The 19735-nt window shown below is 41.5% G+C and overlaps 1 protein-coding gene across 2 annotated transcripts in view; it reads right to left on the bottom strand.

Moving 5' to 3' along the window:
- The window catches only part of TBX20 (T-box transcription factor 20), a 56044-nt gene that overhangs the window by 34509 nt on the left and 1800 nt on the right, over nt 1-19735 (bottom strand). For both annotated transcript variants that reach the window (XM_058833509.1, XM_058833507.1), the window contains exons 2-6: nt 18947-19181; nt 17436-17600; nt 12186-12294; nt 6518-6676; nt 3012-3088 (exon numbers count right to left, since the gene is read on the bottom strand). In XM_058833509.1, the coding sequence (XP_058689492.1) occupies nt 3012-3088; nt 6518-6676; nt 12186-12294; nt 17436-17600; nt 18947-19181 (745 nt within the window). The remainder of the gene's footprint in view (nt 1-3011; nt 3089-6517; nt 6677-12185; nt 12295-17435; nt 17601-18946; nt 19182-19735) is intronic.

Genomic DNA, 19735 nt, shown 5'->3' on the forward strand with positions numbered 1-19735 from the left:
AAATTAGGTATATACCAAACTCACCAAAGATTTTTTTCAATAGTTAAAAGGCCTGCATATAGCTATGAGTAAAAGGAAACCATTCTGTGGTATTTAGACAGGAACTAAAGAAAACACAGGGTATTTCAAAAGTTTTGCTGTTGCCTACCTCCTCTACTGCTGTGCAAATTTCACTATCTTTACATATATTATTTCAACTCCAACACATTCAATGCCCACAGATTTAATCCTAAAGGTATTTGCAGCTTGAATTTCTTACATAAGGATCGTAAATCTAGAATGGGAAGCCTGAAATCGTTAAAGTCACATATTTATAAAATCATATTCAATTAGGTTAAAAAAGTGCAATTTCTGTCATCATGTCATAAAAAGATGTGTTTTTCTCTCAGATCTACTATAAAGAAAAGCTCCCTATATTGTTACAGATAGAGGCTGTTTTCAATCAGTTACAAGAAGCAATCCAATTACTGGATGGTTTAGTGCAGTAACTGACTCCAGACTAATTTAATTTCTTTAGGTCTCTAAAGATCAATTGATCTGATTTGTTTCCCTCCCCAAAGGCTGTTTAGGAAAAAGCAGGCTTAAATACTTGGAAATGAAATACAAAGCTCAGTGCGCTTTCACACTACTTAGGTCATTTGGAAAAGCTGGGACTCAGGATAAATGAGTGCTGTCTTGGCCCCAGCATCATGGGATGCTTTACAGGAGCCCATTAGGATCACCACGCCACACTGCAGATTGCACACTGCTCGTGCGGAGTGCACGCCTGCTGAGGGAGCAGTGCAGGCAAAGTATTTTCACAGCTTCTAGACAACTATTCCATTTTCAAGAGCTGTGCAAGTGTGTTTTGGCCTTCACAGTCTTTTCCCTGGAAAATGAGTGTTTTTCTCCAGCAGTGATCTTATAGTTTCCAATTAGACTGAGCAAGAATCATGCTGTACTATTCAAGATTCAATTAATATTGCAATTGACATCAAATAAGAAATTCTTCCTGTTGTCATGTCTCACTTTGCTATTTCCTTTGCTTTGTTTTAGATTTCTTTAAGCAATTTTGCTGGTGCTAAGATAAATCTGTAGAACCTGTGGGCACTTAGAGAATGACGTCCTCATCAGCCTGACTATTTTAGTGGCAGAACTGAATAAACCCCTTGATATTTCTGTACCATTTGTATAACTTAGGCAATTCTCAAATCTGTTACCAGCCCACTTGCATGTTACACTTTTATTATCTCATGACTTGATGTGTTGTGCAGCAGGTTTTGAATTTTTAAATACTATTGTAATAGTAATCAGGGCTAAGCGTTCTAATTTAAGAACAAATTGGACATAGCCCAAATTTGGGCTCTCAAATCCAGAGTTTTAATGTATGTTTAACACTTTTCACATTCTGTTTCTTGTATTTATTGTAGGCTTCCCATTTGTCTGCCTTATCTTTCATGGCAACATTTGTGCCTGGGCTCGGCTGCCTGTCTCAGGCTCTATTCTTACACTTATCAATAAACAAAAGGGCACTGCAGCTTATGCTCAACATTTCTGACTCCATGCCATGTGCTGTTATAATAAGCTGTCCTCTGGAAAAATTCCCTTCATATCCAGCACCACGATAGTCAGTTCATCTGCACAGAGGCAACTAAGTTTTTCTCCCAGCTTATCTGTTCAGACTCTTTCCGCCCCTGCAAAGCTGCGTCGTTAGATGTCTCCTGTCTGTAAAACAAGGAAACCTCTTCTGACAGGTGCTTCCTTGGCTATTTATTGCACACTAACCTGAGCTTTGGATGTTGTTTACCTCAGTATTCTGTCAATACAGCAGACCATGCTATTTTATTAAATTTGCCTCTTTTCTTTGATTTGTTTCCATTTTTAATGAAGGCTTCCATTTAAGAGACTTTGCAAGTATGCACTGCAGCCTACAATCTTTCTCTCCCCAAATTCCTGTTCTTTTACCCATTTACTCAACAGATCACTTATGATCCAGTCATTAGTAAGGTGTAAAGGATATCACTATTTCCCATCCATGGGCCTGCTTAGATGGATGTACTTTTGAACTGCTGTAAAGACTTTCTCTAGCTCTGTGGCTATGACTTCATTGAGCAGTTCGTCCCCTGTATGCACCTGTGAAAAAATGATTCACAGATACATCTGGATGTCTCCACATAGGAGCCTGGAGGGTTTTGACCTCTCCAAACTTTCTTTCATGACTGTGTGTTCATAGGAAAAATTGGACGTGCTATATCCATCTCCATCGAGTTCTCTTCCAGCTTAAAGGACACAAGCAGCTTAATTTGCTTCATTTGCCAAGTTATATGACACGATATCATAAAAATGTGACGTGCTGGAAAGCCACCAAGAGATTGAAGTTTATTTCCTAACTCAGCTGTGGGTTAATGCTTCTGTCCCTATGGCAGCAGTTGCTTGTAATGAGCTGTACACATACAAAACAGTTTCCAGATAAAGCTTTCCCCTGGTGAAGCTTGTAATACAACTTTGGTGAAACAAAAATGGCATCTTTGTTGTCAGAGTGGGAGTTATGGGAGCCATCCTGATGGCAGTAATTGCCAATTTGGTGTCTGGGACTGCTGAAGTGAATTTTGGGAGCTCTCCACTCTCTTTTCCACTATGTTGAGCAGTGGGGAGCTGTAAAGATGTTTTTCACAGGACCACTGCCCTTGTTTCCCATTGACCCAATTCACAGCTCTCAACAGGATTAAATGGCATGATAAGAAAAAAGCTTTTCATTCTGAAGTTGTAAAACTGACCCTCTTCCTCCTTCAAGAAGCCCCCTGAGGAAGACTAATATATTGGCCCCAACTGGAACAGATGTCAAAACTCAAAACAACTCTTTCTTCATAAAGTTTATAAGCATTTTTAAAGGATGTGGAGGAGTCTTACTGTATGCAGCAAGATAACGTTAAAATGCACAGGTTCTCAGGAGTTGAAAGGATGCTTTTCCTACATACTCTCTCTTCTCTTTATCTTATCTGCATGGAAAGTAAACAGAAAGTCCCCATTACCTCTCGATATCAGTGAGTCTGGAAGAGTCACGGAATCCTTTAGCAAAAGGGTTGCTGTCAATTTTCAACTTGGTTATCTGGGAACACAGAAAAGAGCAACATTACACGAATACAGTGTTAGGGTACTGCAGCGTACAAAGTGTTAACCAATGCATCCCCTGTGACTTCACTGCTAATTTTATCCGCGTGCCCTGTGCGTGTGCGCCGCTCCTGAGACATTGCAAAGCTGAGGAGGCAAACCAGGGTGCACTGCACATATGGCAGTGGAAAGGCCAAAGGGCACGGCAGGCTCAGCCTTCCTGTTGCCTGGAGCAGGAGGAACCCACCCACGGCCAGTATTACAGCTTCCAAATACTTTCCCAGCATCAATCGGGTTTTCTTTACCACAAGCAGCACAAATCACCCTGCTAACAGCTGAGCCTGCTTGGTGGAGCTGCACATCAACCAATTCAACAAGCCCGAGCAGCCTGAAGCCATGGCTTCACTACACTAGCACCTTTATTTTTTTTACTGGGGTGGAAATGTTCTCAGCCAGGCCTACCAGTCACCACATGGGGCAGTTTAACTGGTTTTATATGAGAAGAGGCTAAGGAAGGGAAGGAAAAATGTGGGGAGAACTCAGATTTAAAGTGAAAGAGCTTGGATCGAAGGAGTAACCCCGTTGAAACTATCAGTCTTGAAAAACCACAGATCATGAGTAAAAACTTTCCTCCCTTCTTCAAAGGTAGCTATAAACCTGCCCAGTCATTCAGTCAGCCTTTCCATTTTGACTGAGCAACTCATGGACCAGGAATCCCTCCTGCCCCAAAACATCTGAGCTCCTCTTTGTGGTGAAACTTTTTCAGGCAAATGGCGCTGGCTTTCCGTATGGTTCTTGAGGACCGGGAAAAAAAATGCTCCATTGTTCTTGTGAAATTTTCTATATATACAACCAATTTGGATTTGGTGAATAAAACCTGAGACATCATTGTAATATATGGATTTTCCAGCCATACATCTTCCTAGAGTTAAAACTAAAATTGTAAGTGAGAGTTAGAGCTTGATGAAAGAAAACATAGGACCCATCCTGCAGCGCAGTGAATGCCACCAACTCTAGCTTAAGGCCATGAAAATCATTTCATATTAAGGGGCTTTGTCAGCCTGACTTCTCTCAAAAAAAGTCTGTATCAAAGAGGCTACAATCTCATTTTTAATAATTGGGCCTCAAGACTCAGGAAAAAAAGAAATGGGATCTTTTCCAAATCCTCAAACAATGAAACACTCTCATCAAACAAATATATTTCAAAATGGGGTGGCTTCTCCCCCAAAATAAAAAAATAATAAAGAGGACAAATATGTATTTATATAAAATATAAAAAAAAAATATAAAGAAGACAACTGGACCCAACTTTTAATTCTGAGAAAGAGGTCTTCTGAGGAAAACACACAGAGGAAGGGACATGCTGATGAAGGGAAATTCTGACTTTTTAATTAATGGCCTGCCAGTTAATTAAAACTCATGGACCTGAGTGCTGGTGCAGGGTTTGAGGCTGTCTCATCGCTCAGGTACAACTGGTGGGAACAACCTTGGAGCCTTGTCGCAAGAACCTCGAAATGGCTCAAAAATTTAGCTATTGGCTCATTCTACTTCCAAGGCATCCATAAGCCCTCAGCTCATGGTGATGTTGCAGAGTAGCAAGTTAGTGCCTCACATCCAGTGAAGATTTTTATGGCAGCATTTTGAAAACCACCTTGAAAAAAGACAAGCTCTAACTAGTTCCATTGACTGAGATCACCGACACACCAAGCCAACTGCACTACAGAACAATAAGGATGTCTATTCATCTCTTGAGCATATTTTCACCAATCAAACTTCCATCTTCCTGATATTAAAGTTTTGGTATGACATCACAGGAGAAACTTTTTGTATCCACCAAAGCCAGATGAGACTCACAATCATTTATGACCATATTTTTCCTGAGAGACTGTCTCACAAACAATCAGAGAACATCTGCTAGAAAGCATTTTAAAATGAAATCTGACCTACAATTCAACTCTGTGGCGGTGGTTTGACTGTTTAAATAAATGCATGCCCTTTAAATCTTAAATTATGAGATAGTTTGTTGAAAGTGTAATGTATTTAGCTTTTATCTAATAACCTCCAGAAATGTAATCAATCCCTCCTTAAAACAGTTCTGAAAGAAATGGCAAAAATGAAAAAAGGCTCCATTTTCATTAGTCATAAATAAAATGACAACATCAACCTCTAGGGGTTCCGGAGATGTTCCATTGAGAAATTTTCCAGGACTCAATGTATGTGCTTTGGGAAGGTTAGTTTAGAAACATCTCTAGTGTAAATATCATTGTAGACACAAATCCATCCTACAGAAATAAATTCTGGGTTTAGCTGGTTTTGTGCTTGTTAGTATTTTGCTGGTTTCTAAAGAAAGTTACATGGAAAAATCTAGCTGCCTGTCCAAACACTATTTTCTTGAGATTGCCAGGTTCTGAGTGTGTTTTCTACAGCATTCAGATACAAATCTAAGTCTAAATCAATACATTAAAGCCTTAAAACAGGATGTGGGGTCTGTCATAAGGACTGACTTAATATTACTAACATTATCTTCAGAGCTTCCTTGGCACCCTATGATTTAGTTTCATTTTATTCATAGCATTTCAAAATTGATTTTCTTCATATTAGGAAATGCCTACTTTAAACAATCCAGCAGGTACATTAACTCTGTGATGCTGCCTACCCACATATTTGGACAGTGCCTGTGTTTTTCTTAACTTGAGGGAATTAAGGAGCAAAATATGTGGGTTTTTTTGAATTACCATAGTCAGTAAGCCCTTCAAGCATGCTCTGAATCACACTGAAGGCAAGAATGTATTTCCACTGACTTTAATATTAAAGCCCAATCCACCATCAAGCAGAGCCTCTGTTCTCTGATTGTTTATAGACTTCCTAAAATTACTCATTAGCAATCCATTGTTATGATCTCCTCCATTTTGTATATATTATTATTCACTGGCATGCAAATTGAAATTCAAACATCTGGATGTAATCTGGGCAGCCTCTGAAAAGTATATCTCTGAGTGATTTTCCTTACGTTTGAGCCTTACAGCTTAATTAGTCAACTTTCTAAGCCTGTGAAATCATCATGTGCAAACCAGAATCTCTCTCAGCTCATAGCTTGTGGCATGACATATCACTGCAAATAAGAACAGTTCTTTAATGAGCTATAATTAGAAAATGACTAAATGTTAATATGCAAGCAGCTTTGTATAGACAGAGGGGAAGACAAAAGAAAGCCTCCTACTTGCCATTTTTACTCTCATGAGTAATCCTTACTGCTCTTTGAAGTCTGTACTACTACTGTATATTCAGGAATTATTTGTGAATGTGAGTAAAATTGGCATGGAAAGGTAGGTTATGGCAGAAATTTTCCTAGTTTAGATTGGGCAGAAGGGAGTTTTCAGCAGGGTGGGATCTAGTTACATCTGTAGAAATTAGCAACTCTACTCACCAATTGATTCTGATAGGCAGTAACAGCAGTAAAAACTGTCTCTGGAAAGATGAATGTTCTGAACTCTTCTGATTTCAGATTTAGCAAAGAAGCTGTGTGATCCTTCTTCTTAATGATGTGGACCCTCGGCTGGTACTTGTGCATGGAGTTCAAAATGATCTGCAAGGAAGAATGACAGAGCACCGTCCTGAGAGGAAAGTTGACAGGGCCCTCAAAGACTATTAAACCATGGCGGGGGGTGGCTGGGGAGGGAAGATCTAATTAACACTGCAGAGGAAGCATCTGAAATCTAACCAGCCAGGGGCTGGTTTTCAGAGCAAATTCTCCAGATCTTTTGGGCAGTTCCAGGAAATGAAGGTGGAAAAGCAGGCATCCCAGGAGCTAGTCTCCTCTCACTCCTACGCCACTGGCAAGCATGCATTTCCTGCAGCGTAAATACCTGTTCCTACAGGTGAGGTGTTTTACATACAGAATTAGTCACTGCCAGAGTGTGCCCTGGTTGGCAGGTGTGAATATGTAACTCCCGAAAAGTAATGGCCAAGAGTCCCCACTTGCAAAAATGCGCAGGTGCAGAATGAAATAGTCACAAATCCCTTAGAAAAAAAAGAAAAAATGACGGAAAAAATTAGACCCATCCAAAAATCTACCAGCAGCAGCACAAGCCATCTGACCAAAAGTAAAACTCCACGTAGCCTTTCACTGTGGCAAACCTTTAAAACAAACTCCTTCGGAACTGCTCCTCACCGCAGACTACCAAAAATGCGAGCAAGGAGGGAAACCAGTATGGAACCCCCAAATGACTGGGTTTTGCTATTCTATCCTCATTAATAGTTGTTTACGAGCTCCCAAAACAATTCTAAACCTAAGTAGCAACCAACCAATTTCAACGTTCACTGGAGTCAAACCAAGAGTCCCCCTTGCTTCAGTTACCACTGGCTGGAGGCCTGTTTGGCGGCCTCTAACCACAGTATTACAATATAAGAATTAAATACAGAGCTCAGCTCACACCAGCCCTTGTTTTGGATATAATCACAGTCACAAGACAAAATTGGCAATGGTGTGGGTGGTTCTATTTTGCAGGGACCATAACGACATTACAGTCAGCTCCGTACATCTGGAATAGCTAATGTGCATTCCTCAGGAAGCGTTAACTTCAGCTGAAATATAGCAGGAGCGGCGCAGTATTTCATGCTAAGTCAATGAGAAAGGTTGCACATTGCATTGCAGTGGAGAGCACAGAGACAGCTCTATCATGGCGACAATATCCATCAGTTTTTTTCTTTGCTGCTCCTTTGGGGCCAAATATTGCCAAGATTCACACTGTGACTTTGAGGGGAGGCACACAGCAACGAGAAAGACATTAAAATGACATTGAACCATCATCCTGAAAGTGTTGCATATTTGCTTTAACCAGCTCAGGTCCTTTTTCAAAGTACTTTACCATTTTATATAGGAACAAACACAACGGCCATGGACCTTGCCTTTAATACCCTTAGCGCTTTTCCTTCTCTTTGTAAAATTTTGTTTTGCCATCCTAGTTACTTGGAGTGCTCTAAGCAGATGGAAAAGACATTTTAAAGCAGGGTGTGTGGATAGTGAAGAGCTTACTGAGGGGTTGGCCCACAGACCTTGGTGCTTTCCATTGCCTTCCATGGCCACGATGTCCACACCAAGGCATTACATCTGAGCAGCACTCAGGTGGAAGGAAGAAAAAAATGTTGAGAGCAGCTCCCACACATGCCCTTTCCTTTCACTCCTCTCTGAATGCTAATTTTGATAAAGGAACTGTGTTTCTCAAACAAGACTCTGTTATGAAAATTTTCCAAAAAATAGAATGCACATAGAAAACATCCCTTGCCATGGTACTCTGCATTTCCCGCTCCCACCAGAAACAAGTCTGGTTGTTCATGTACAAAACAAGTACTGAATGCAGCCAGGAGGTCACAAAAGACCCATGACCAAGGTAAATGTGAACATTTCCTTCATGTGAGGGTCTGTATGTGTAGTTTTCCACCTGTACCTCCACACAAGCTGCTGATGACATACAAAGACACTCCTTAATACCTGTGCAACTTCTTGAGTTAGGACCATATAAAAATAGCCCAAAGGAGTTAGGTCCATGGGGTGCACCTCACAGAGTAGTCTCCAAGAGTGGCCTCAAAGTCCAAGCAGTCCCCTCCTGCATGATGTAGCTATCAGAAAATCCCTTATGCCAGCTCAGTGACAATCCTGCTGGCATGTCCCAAGAGATACATCAGGTGCCCATATATTCATGGCAGCCCCCCTGCACACAGTTTCTGGCAGCCAGAGGCCCCCAGCTACCCCATCTACCTTTGTGTTGACAGCCTGAGTCAGGGGAGATGACCAGGATACCTTCTTACTGGATCCTGATTGCTGTAAGGTCAGGCAGGTTTGTAGGCATCTGGCTCACACTGGCTACAGACCAGTCACCAGAGGCAATCTGGATGCCAGCTGCAAAATTCCAAGGTGGTTTTGAATTCAGGAACTGTGCTGTGAATGATGCTTCCATATTCACCAAATAATAGCATTACCATGTAAAGTTTTCTTTCTGAAAGCATGGGGTTCCTAACTTCTATCTGGTTGACTAAAAAAACTTGGGCATAACTCCTTGGAGTGTGTGGAGTGGATATTCCACACACCCTGCTTTCACAGTTATTTATTAAACATGTTCACAGCTTTGAGTTTGCTTTTGCATAGATTCATGTGTTTGAGTAAATGCCAAAAAAACAATTACAATAATGTGTACACTCATGGTTCACCTCACCATAAATCAGAAATTATGGCACTCCAATGAAGGGCAATGAAACATCCTAAAGAAAGCACTCGAGATGAAAAATATCACTAAAAACTAAGGGGAAAATGTCACATTCATAAATATTTCGCAGTCAGGAAAATGGCAATTACTTGCTTGGCTGTAAAAATCTAGAGATAGGAGTCATTTCCTTTCTCTGGTAAGGATATCTGAAAGTTTTTCCATGGAGTGAGCTGTATGCCATGGACACAGAGATAAGACTTGTGCCTGAGGCTTGGGGAGAATATGTGCATAACTCTGGGGTTACACATGCTCCTGAAGGTACACATCAGAAATGCTTGCCAACTCCAAAAGACTCGGAACACGAGAAAACAAACATATGCTAGAACAAACAAATGCCTCTCTTCTCTACAGATTGCTTTTCAGGAAGTGAACCACCCTACAAATAAGCCACAATTACCATAACACCCCAAACTGTCTTCTGCATAGTGAAGAAAGCAAGCAACTAGAACAAACTGGAATTAGGTTGGATTCATTTTCCATACCTGTAACTGGTATTTAAAGGCGTCATCCAAACTTCCTCAGGAACCAACACACCTTATTGAATATAATTAAAAAGTGAAGACTGACTCTTTCAAACTGAAGGGAGAGATTTTAGGAGGTGTTTTAATTCTCCTCTTCTCTTTATACACATGTGATTGGAAATGCCATGGACCATAGCACAGTAAATCCTCCTTAAAGGCTCCAGAGGACTGATTCCATCCTTAATTCTACTGATCATCCAATCATGGCATTTGCATAGCTTCAGTAAGGCAGCATGTAAAACCTGACGTCCTCATTTGGAACATAAACCCCCACAAAATATTTAAAAGAGAGTGCTCTGTGAAGGGATAACACCTGTCACTCAAATCTCAACACAGGATCAAGACTTCAGGGCTTATTCTTAACTGAACACACAAAACTTTCCATTGTCGTTGGCTGTCCAGAGCCTTTGTGTAAAGAACGGGATCAACCTCTGCTTCTCCGGAAATTAATGGGAAGGCGCATCTCAAACACTACGGATCATTTTCTCCTGCTGCCAGTATTTGAGACGATTAAATCTTCTTGCTCTGCCACATGTCTCTATTCCCGACAGCTCCTCAGACCTACTTCTTCTTCCTACTCCTCTGGGCTTCTGGGAACTGCAGCTCTCCTAACTAGCTTGCAATATACTGCTGCGAGCCCTTTATTAGAGGCACACATGGCCCCTGTTATGATGAAAAATGCTTCTTTTTAAGTGCTCACGTATACTGCTCTATCATCACTCGGTGATAGAGCCCACAAATCTTCAGCTTTGCCCTTCTACAGATTATGAAATAAAAGAGAGAAAAAAAGAAAAACCATTCTCCGCTAGTCCTGAAGGGAACAACGGTGGGAGCTGGGTTCAAGAACAATATACCCACATATGGATCTCAACAAAAGAACAACACAGAGGCATCTATCTGGGCTTTCTTTTGTTTATTTGTTTGGGGTATTCAGCTATTTTTGATGTTGTTATATCCAGGATGTATTTTACACGAGCATGGCTGTGGTTCAATTCTCAGTTTGTGAAATAAGTGAAAATTCTCTTTTGGATGAGAAACATTTGCGCAGAGCATAGCTGAGACAAATGGCCACTGTATCCCACAGTCCAGGCAATAAATACCACACTAGGGACTTCTGATACATCGTATTCTGCAATTATTCAGCTGAACGAATTCATTACCCCTACCCATGCTTTAGAATTCAAAATCATTCCTCTCTTCCCAACACCTCGTTTACTAACACTGTCCTTATACTTGTTCTTCTGAACTTCCCCGTTCTCAGCCAACAATCCTTTCAAATCCATCCCCTTGCTCCTTCTGCCTTCCCTGAGAGACTCACCAAGCCCAGAGGCAACAATTTTAGCTCTTTCTTTGAAATATGGAAACTCTACCGAGACATTCCTGTACTTTATAGATACTTTTATGGAGAGGACAGGACAGACAATATCTGTTCTTACTACCTACCACTGGGTAGTCAGATAACTAAAGGAGTTGTCCCCACTGATGGAGCATAGCAGGAACCCATGGCAAGCAGCTCTCAATCCTATTTACCATCTTCCAGCCTCAGGACTTGTGACAACAAACTGGCACCAATCTGGGACCTGTCTCCTTCAGAGGCCCAAGCCCACCCTGTGGCACCTTGACTTGCAGTTAGCCTACAGTAATTTCACAGGCAATTGAGGCATATTTATATTTTATAATTCAATAGACCCTGCTTTGGTCGATTTGGTGTCAGGTCAGTATTTGTTTCTGACTCTGAGCCCATGCTGCCACAAGTCTGGAAGTAAAAGAGCTGTTATTGACAGACCCAACCCTAACAGGTGGCCTGAAGTGACCTGTAGGGAGCTTCCAAGCACGTGGTTTTGCTGGCCACAGCATGTGGCAGAGCATACTGCCAAGTCACAGCAAAATGCAAGCAGAAGCACAGCAAAAGGCTCATCTACCTTCCTTCTACCCCTTGCTCTGATGCTCAGCTCCACCCTGAACTTGCCCCTGATGGATGTTTTGCCTCTAATGGAAGTAAAAGCATGATTTGAAACACTGATCCAGGTTCTACCTTATAAAATATTACAGAAAATCCTGGCTTGAAAGCTGCCTGTTCTTCAGCAACAAAGGAACCCAAAAGTACCCTTAAATGTGTTAAACCAAACACATTCAAGCTTCACACAATATCTTCCACCACTGTGGTATGAAGGGCTGGCTAAAAGAGGTGTACCATGGGGGCCACGGCAGCCTTTCCCCATGGCAGTCTCTCTCCCATTTAGGCCTGTGGCACAAGCAAGCAATTCCTTGGTTTATTTCTTTTCCCTTTCCCACCCATAGAGCTACTCACATGGCCATGCTGATCCAGCTCATTGTTGGTGAGTTTGACTTTTTCAAAGGACACCATCTGCTTCAGCAGTTGCTCTCCTGTGAACGGGGAATCAGGGTGCACATACAACCTAAAAAACACAGGGAAAATGCCTGCTCAAAATAAAATCTCTCCTCTGGGCTTGTGTGCTTGTGGGCACCAACTCTGTATGAAATTAAAATGCATACATCATTTTGCTTTCAGGATATGCAGTGTTTTCACGGGCATGGACTTCCGGAGAGCTTAGGGTAATACAAATCTGCTGCTAGAACATGACACCATCTCCCCCCAAATAAATGAATTCCTGAAATAAAGTTATTCATGAAGGACAGTAAAGCAGTAAAGCATTATTTAATTCACTGGAACATAATTGAGAATCCTGTGTCTGAGTGCTAGACTGCTCCTTAACCATACTGATTATTTTATCCCACTATCTAAAATGGAGACATTAAAGTTCCCTGTTGTGTCTTTTCCCAAATGAAAAATTGATCATGTCTTTCCCCACAGCTGTACTAACAAGCACTTAAAATAACAATGACTACAACTCCAGGAGAAAAAACATGGTGTCATTACAGAGATAATGGGGGAATGCAGATAAAAATGCATTTTTCTTTATATGTAACATTAAGCCGTGATAATGATTTTAACCTGCACTCGATCACACATTCGCTGTGGTGACGTCTGTTTATAAGAGGTTGAAGGCTGCAGTCCAACACAGTGGTCTGACATGAAAAATCAGTTGCAGCTCTGCTATTAACAGTCCTACACTTGGGAAATTAAGCAGAAGAAAAGGAAGCAAGAAGACATGCAGATACAATCATATATACATTATGACTACACTAATTACAAGTGCCATGCTATTTAAGAGCAATGATTTTATAGGAATAATGTATTGCTGGAAATTATGAACTCAACTGTTCTTTTGTGATGGCAAATTAAAAGCTGGAGTAGACTTTCAGCTAGTGCAAGCCAGCCCTGTTTTGCTGCTGTCTGCATTGGTTATCACTCACTGAGGGCCTGACTCTCATTTTGGGTGATGTCTTTAGCCACACAAATGACTTTCTTCCATTAGGTGGGTGGGGCAGCACTGAGCTGCTAGGTTAGGAAGATAAACATTTGTCCTTGTTGTTGAGCTACGATTTTAGAATGGAAAAACCACTAAATGGTGGGGCGTAACTCTCCAGTAGAGCATGCTGATCCCTAATCAAGGAATACCCATAGCAAAGACGCTGGGGAGAACAGCTCTGTTGCTCAAAGAGGAAGGAGATTTGATCCTGTATTCTGTTTTTGCCAGCCGAATCCCCAAGACACAGTGAAACTAAAGTTTTACCAGCACAGCTCGCCTCAGATGTGCAGGATGTTTTCCTTACATTGATCCAAAGCACAGCTTGGCTGCTCTAGCTATGTCCATGGGAGGGATGCTGAGCCAGGATTCCTGTCACAATAAAATATTCCTAGCATGCAGGCGTCCTCACTGCTATCAACTCTGCCGCTTGCATTGCAAAGCTCTTGAAAAATGGTGATGTATCTGAAATACCAAGACCTAGAATCATGTTATGTCAAAAGAATCTTAGCTATCAAGAAAACTAGCTTTGCCTTCCTCTAAAAAACTGTGAAAATGTCAATATTTAGAACCCTGAATTAAAGAAGGCAAAGCAAAGAGTTCCAAAGATGCCCTGCAATTTTTCAGCCAGCCTCTTGTGACTTTTTTTTTTCTTTTTTTGAGCCTGACTCCTAATTTTGAATGTCTGGATAGCTAATAACACTCTGTGAGCACAGACTCAGCAAGGTTTGGCTAATTGGGACCAAGAAGCCAAAGTATTTCAAATATGTGCAGGGAATGAGTAAAGACCTCCCTGTGCTGAAAAGCTGAGCACAATTGTTTTACACCATCAATGGTTAATGCTGGGCACTGCTTTAAAACTACCAGTGCCTGTAAGCAGAGTGCTAAGAGGAAGGTCACTGAAGGATGGGCACCAGAATGTCAATTACTGAAAAGCAGTAACAGACCTTACTTTTCTTTACCCATTTGCTACACCCCAACAATCCCACTGCAACACGGGGTTCCATCTGGTGACCTAAACTTATTTCCCACACTTCTCCCACAGCCAGAGCTTGCACACCTCGGGGAAGAGTGTTGAACACTTGACAGAGTGGTTTCTGAAGCAGAAGTTGGCAAGACCAGGAGTGAGCACGAGCAAACAGGCCAGTGAGATAAATGCGCACATTCCAGCGCGGCACACGAGGCTCTCCCAGAAGTTTGTCTGGTATCTGCTGCCTAAGGCCAGCCAGATGTGAGGGGCTCCTCGCTTCAATTCACAAAGGATTTAGGAGCCATATTTGGATGTGCATTTGCTCTGCAGTATATAATGTTTCATGATATAAGCAAGGTTTGGGTACTGCTTCTTTCTTGTGTATTTTGGAATGCAACACCGCACTCCCTCTATTTAGTTTAACAGCTGGTCTGGTCCCACAAGCCCTATGCATGCTACTTTTATTTACCATAATGTCTCAAATAATTTTCAAAATATAATACCTTTTAAAGGTTTCCTGCCTAGAGTGCTCCATATGTCTGTAAACATTAAGTTCATTAAACAAATTATTGAGACAAATACAGTTAAAAAAAAAATAGTAACAAACTTTTGAGTGAAAGAAATGAGGCAAAAAAGGAAGAAGATCAAGTAAAGGTACATGCTGAGACTTACTGAACTGATGTTTCACACAGTCTTAACAATGTGGAAGACAAGCACAAAATATCACATAGGAACTCTATCCCTAGATACCACTTTAGAAGATTTACAAAAGACTTTCTGAAAAGTATTTTTATTTAAGTGTTCATTGCAACATAAACTTGTTCATTGCAACATAAACTTGTCTTCAACACTGACAGCAGGAAGACAAGGATAAAACTGGTTTTAATAGAAAGTTCCCTGAAGGGCTAATCTTTCAAACAGAATCACAGAATACTTATTAATTTGAAAAAAAAAAAAAAACAAAAACAAAAAAAATCCCCTACAAAACTGTCGTGATGTTGAAAGTTATTTTTATAATGGAAAGAGTAAAACCATCGAACTGGTTCAATCCTGCAAAGTCTTACACCCAGACACAATGCAACTCATGAATTATACTGTGCCTGGGCAGAGGCAGGCAGTGATGTGTGTGGGGAGTAAGTACCTCATTACCCCTGCCCAGACACTAAACACACACACACCTCTCTGACGCTCCTCAAGCAGGGAGAGCTAAAACCCTGTGTTTGGAGGACAAGAAATCATAACTTTTTTAAAGGTTTCTGTTACTGGAGCGGGACCAAACTTGTTTCAAGATGGAAGGAGAACTACTTTTAATCTGTTCAAGCAAGACTGAGGCCTCTCACCTGAAAAGATGCAGCACTGGTAATGCAAACACTGGCACACTGAACTTCTTGGCACCCTTTCTCTCATCAAAGTATAAGGAGAAAAAAGTGCATGAATGATCAGAGATCAATAGTCTGTTTAACTAAGCATCCTACAAATGAGGCAGGAAAGGTGTGCATTCACACACAGGAGCAATGCATCCTGAAAATGGAACAGCAGGGACATGCATTTGCACATAGGGACACTGATCTGCTGGGGACTCACAAAGTTACCACAGTGCAATAAAAATAACTATTAAACTTCAAGAAGGTTTTTTCCAATACTCAGTAAGGCAATTGTTAATTATTCCAGTCTCTTGTCTTACGTTCTAGTATTTCCTTGTTGAGCGAGTCTATGCCAGAAAGAATGCCAATTAGAAATCTATTTAAAGGTATCCCAAAAGGGGCGTGAACAGAAAAATATGAAGGGGGAAACCCTGCCTTAAAACTATTTCTGTTCTTCTGTTATTTCTTCTTTTGATGCTGACTCCTTTGGAGCAGGATCAGTGTTTTCTCTTTGGGTTTTGATCAGTGCCCATTACAATACGTCAAACGAAGCCCTCAGACGTTAACCACACTGCAAGAAGGAGTTTTTGGCCATGAAAACAAAGCAGACATAACTCCTAGGTTGCTGCCTTTAATCACAGCTTCTCAGCTTGCGCTTTTTGTTTGTTTACTTCCCTGAACAGCCTTCCAGAGATCACCAGTCACCAAGATTTCAATTCAATGATTTATATAAGGAAATCATGGAGAATTTGGTGCCTATACTCGCACACCAAAAAAAATTTTTTCCATTTCTTGTGTTTCACTTATAATTTCTGCCCCTGTAATAAGCAAGTTCTTAACCTTGGGCTAAGCCACCTGGAGCAGATCTGTGTTCCTGTGTGGAGCCCTCTGCAAGAAGGTTCTTTGAAGCCAGAGAGGCATCCGTGTTATTTCCATATCTCCAGCTCTGACTCAGCAAAGCCTTTCGACATGTGCTGCAGTCTTACTGGACTTGGGGACTGAAGTAGGTACAGAAGTGCTGGGCTGAACACGATGAAGTGTGGGTCTCCTCTGAAGTGCCCTCCCACTGTACAGCCCAGCCCTGCAGCCTCAGTTCCCCAGCACTTAAAGGAATCAGTCATTAATTACATTAATGGAATTACTTTAGAAATCAAATTTCTGAAGCATGTGTCAGTAAAGAAAAGGGAATTTATTTTACAGAGGGCTTTTTTCCTAATGTCTCATGATATTTCATGATTTCTTAATGAAAAGAAAAGTAACTGTGCTGAGAAACTCTTCTGTACTTTGCCTGCTGCCCAAGAGATGATTAAAATCAAGAATAAAATCATTGGTTAGCAAATGCAAACCAATAAATGCTGGATATGTTACAGAAATAATATAATTTCAAGCATAAACAGCAATGAGCTGCAATTTATTTCTACTTTGGCTTGGCTGGTGGTGCCTGGATTGCTTTGAATTATGAGGTCAAATATTGGGGAGGCAAATCCAAGAGACAAATCAATTCTATTTCTTTTTAAAGTTTTCTTATCTGAATCATGACAAACTTCATTTAACACAAACAAACAAACAAATAAATAAATGATAGATATAAAAGAACTCTTAACCAAATTCTGCATATCTTGGAAAATTCAGCATAAATCAAACCTCAAGCAGAGATTTGAGGCCAGATTCTGCAACACAAAAATTGTAATCAGAGTTTTGTAACCAACTTTGTTGAACATGGACTCAAAATCTTAGAGTATTGTTTGTAAACAAAATAATAAAATAATACAAGATATTTTTGGGAAAAAAAAAAAAAAAAAGAAAAATAAAAGACCAGCAATAAATTTACAAACCTTGCAGGGAGAGGAGGGTCAGCTTTTCCAGCCACTAACCAGGAAGACCTGTGGTAGGCATATCTATATCTTTTATTGTCCACAGGAACTATATCCATTAACACAATATACTTCGCCTCAGGATCCACTCCCGAGAAAGAAACCCTGATCGTAGGAAACATTCTCCTGAAAAAAAAGGGTAAATCAGAAAATAAATATTTGGGCAAAATCAGAAATAAGAGAGCATTTGAAAAGCTGTTAAAAGTAAGAATTATATTTAAATACCCTGAAAATCTTAGGACATCTATTGATTTTGCTTTAACATAATGGGAGTTAAATCTTGTGTCTCTCTAATAAAGAGGAAAAAAAAGCAGCTTGAAATCGAAATGATATTTGGAAGCAAAAAGAAAAATATTGTAAAGGTGAAAAAGTAAAGGAGAAAAATACTATTTCCTGTTAAAAGTACACAACGATGTCAGCAAATAGTTGTAGCTAAAGTACAGATATTTAGAAACTTGAATTTTCTTTTCATTATTTATTTTTTACAGGATTCATACTACTGTAAGGGAAATATTCCAGAAATTATTTCCGTGGTTATTCTCACATATTTTAGATGAGTGTTTTTTTAAGCCTGCTCACAATGTTTTTGAACGGAATTTTCAAAACTAAAACATTTATTTTCTGTACGAAACTTTCAAGAAAACACAGTTTTAAAATGTAAGGTTTTCGCATAGACCAGAAATAAAGAATTAAACAAACAAACAAATATTTTTTTTAAAAATAAAGAAATAAATTATTTTTGACGGTTTTAAATTTTGAGCTTTAAATTGCATGTTTTATATTTCATGTTTTATACCTTTTCAAAAAAACCCCAAACATATACCTATAGAGCAGACCAGTTAAAAAAAAACCAAAACAACTTCAGGCAACTCCGTTAATAAAAAGTAACTTTGGGGATTAAAAAACTCGAAAAGACATTTGGCTCCTCCGGACTGCGTTTGACTGATCCAAACCCCACAAGCTTTACTGAAGAAAGCGGCACAGCTCGATGTAAGAAGAAAGCCTGGAATTCTTTTGCGCGTTTTTGCAAGAGAGAAAAGAACAAACTAAACCGAGCTCTGACAGAATCGCGACCCCGCGTTTCCCTCGGTCTGTACCAACCCAGCGCCTCAAAATCACCGCGGGATTTTAGTCACAAACCTGATGATTAAGGAAGCACCACTTCTTCCCTGCCGCCAGGATGGCCGGGATCGATTTGAGCCCGCAGCGCACCGCACCTCGCTGCCGGCCCGGCCGCTTCTCCCTCTGCCCCAGCGGGGCTCCGCGCACCGCACCCCCAGCGCCGGGCTGGGCCCGCCGAGGGGCTGCGGCAAAACCGGGCTTCACCCTCCTCATCCTCGCCTTAACCCAGCCCTGCCGTTCTCCCCATACAAAAGAACTGCGGGAATCGCGAACTTTGACGTTTTTACCCCCGACCAAAGCCGCTTTTCGAAAGATGCCCAGAGGGAAACCCCGGGGCTGCCCAGCCTTACCTCCCGGATTTGGTGATGATCATCTCGGTACCCAGCTCATGAAACTTGTCCCAGAGCTCTTTGGTCTCCAGGCTGCAGGAGATTTTGGCCATCTCCTCGCTGGGGATGATGGGGGTGGTGGGGATGAGGGGCTCGGTGCACAGGGAAGAAGGGCTGCTGCTAAAATCCCCGTGAGGATCCAGGCTGGATAAATCACTCAAAGGCTGGGCGCAGGAGGATTTCTCAACGAATTGTTCTGCAGGGTTTGAAGAAATAGAGAGAGAAAGACAAAGAGAGAGAGAGAAGATTCAGTCAGGACAACGCGACCACCAAGACAAGCTATTTTAAGTATACATATATGTGTACATATATATATATATATATATATATATATGTAAAAGGCATTTATCGTTCAACTGCCCCAGCACACCCGCAGACCCGGCCGATTCTTTAGGCGTCCGCTCATCATTTGCGGGCAGCGGTGGAGATTTTCGGAGATGAGCTCCGGAAGAGCCCGGAGCGGCGCCACTCCCCAGAGGCTCACCGGGAGAGCCAGCCGGGTGGCGGCGGGAGCAGCAGGGCCCCGGCCTCACCGCCCGGCTGTGATCCCGCTCCGCTGAGCAGAGCCAGCCCTGCGCGCTGCCCCCCCGCCAACCGAGGGGATCCACGGAAAGGTCACTAATTCTCATTAAAACGGGAGCGTTGGGCGCCGAGGGGCTGCTGAGGGCCAGGGTCACGCTGGGGAACCACGGGACGCTGCTCCTGGATTGCGCCGCTGTCAGAGAGCGCAACGCGAAAGGAGCCCGAGCG

The sequence above is a fragment of the Poecile atricapillus genome, chromosome 2, assembly GCF_030490865.1.
Source record: "Poecile atricapillus isolate bPoeAtr1 chromosome 2, bPoeAtr1.hap1, whole genome shotgun sequence".
In the NCBI taxonomy this organism is placed as follows: Eukaryota; Metazoa; Chordata; class Aves; order Passeriformes; family Paridae; genus Poecile; species Poecile atricapillus.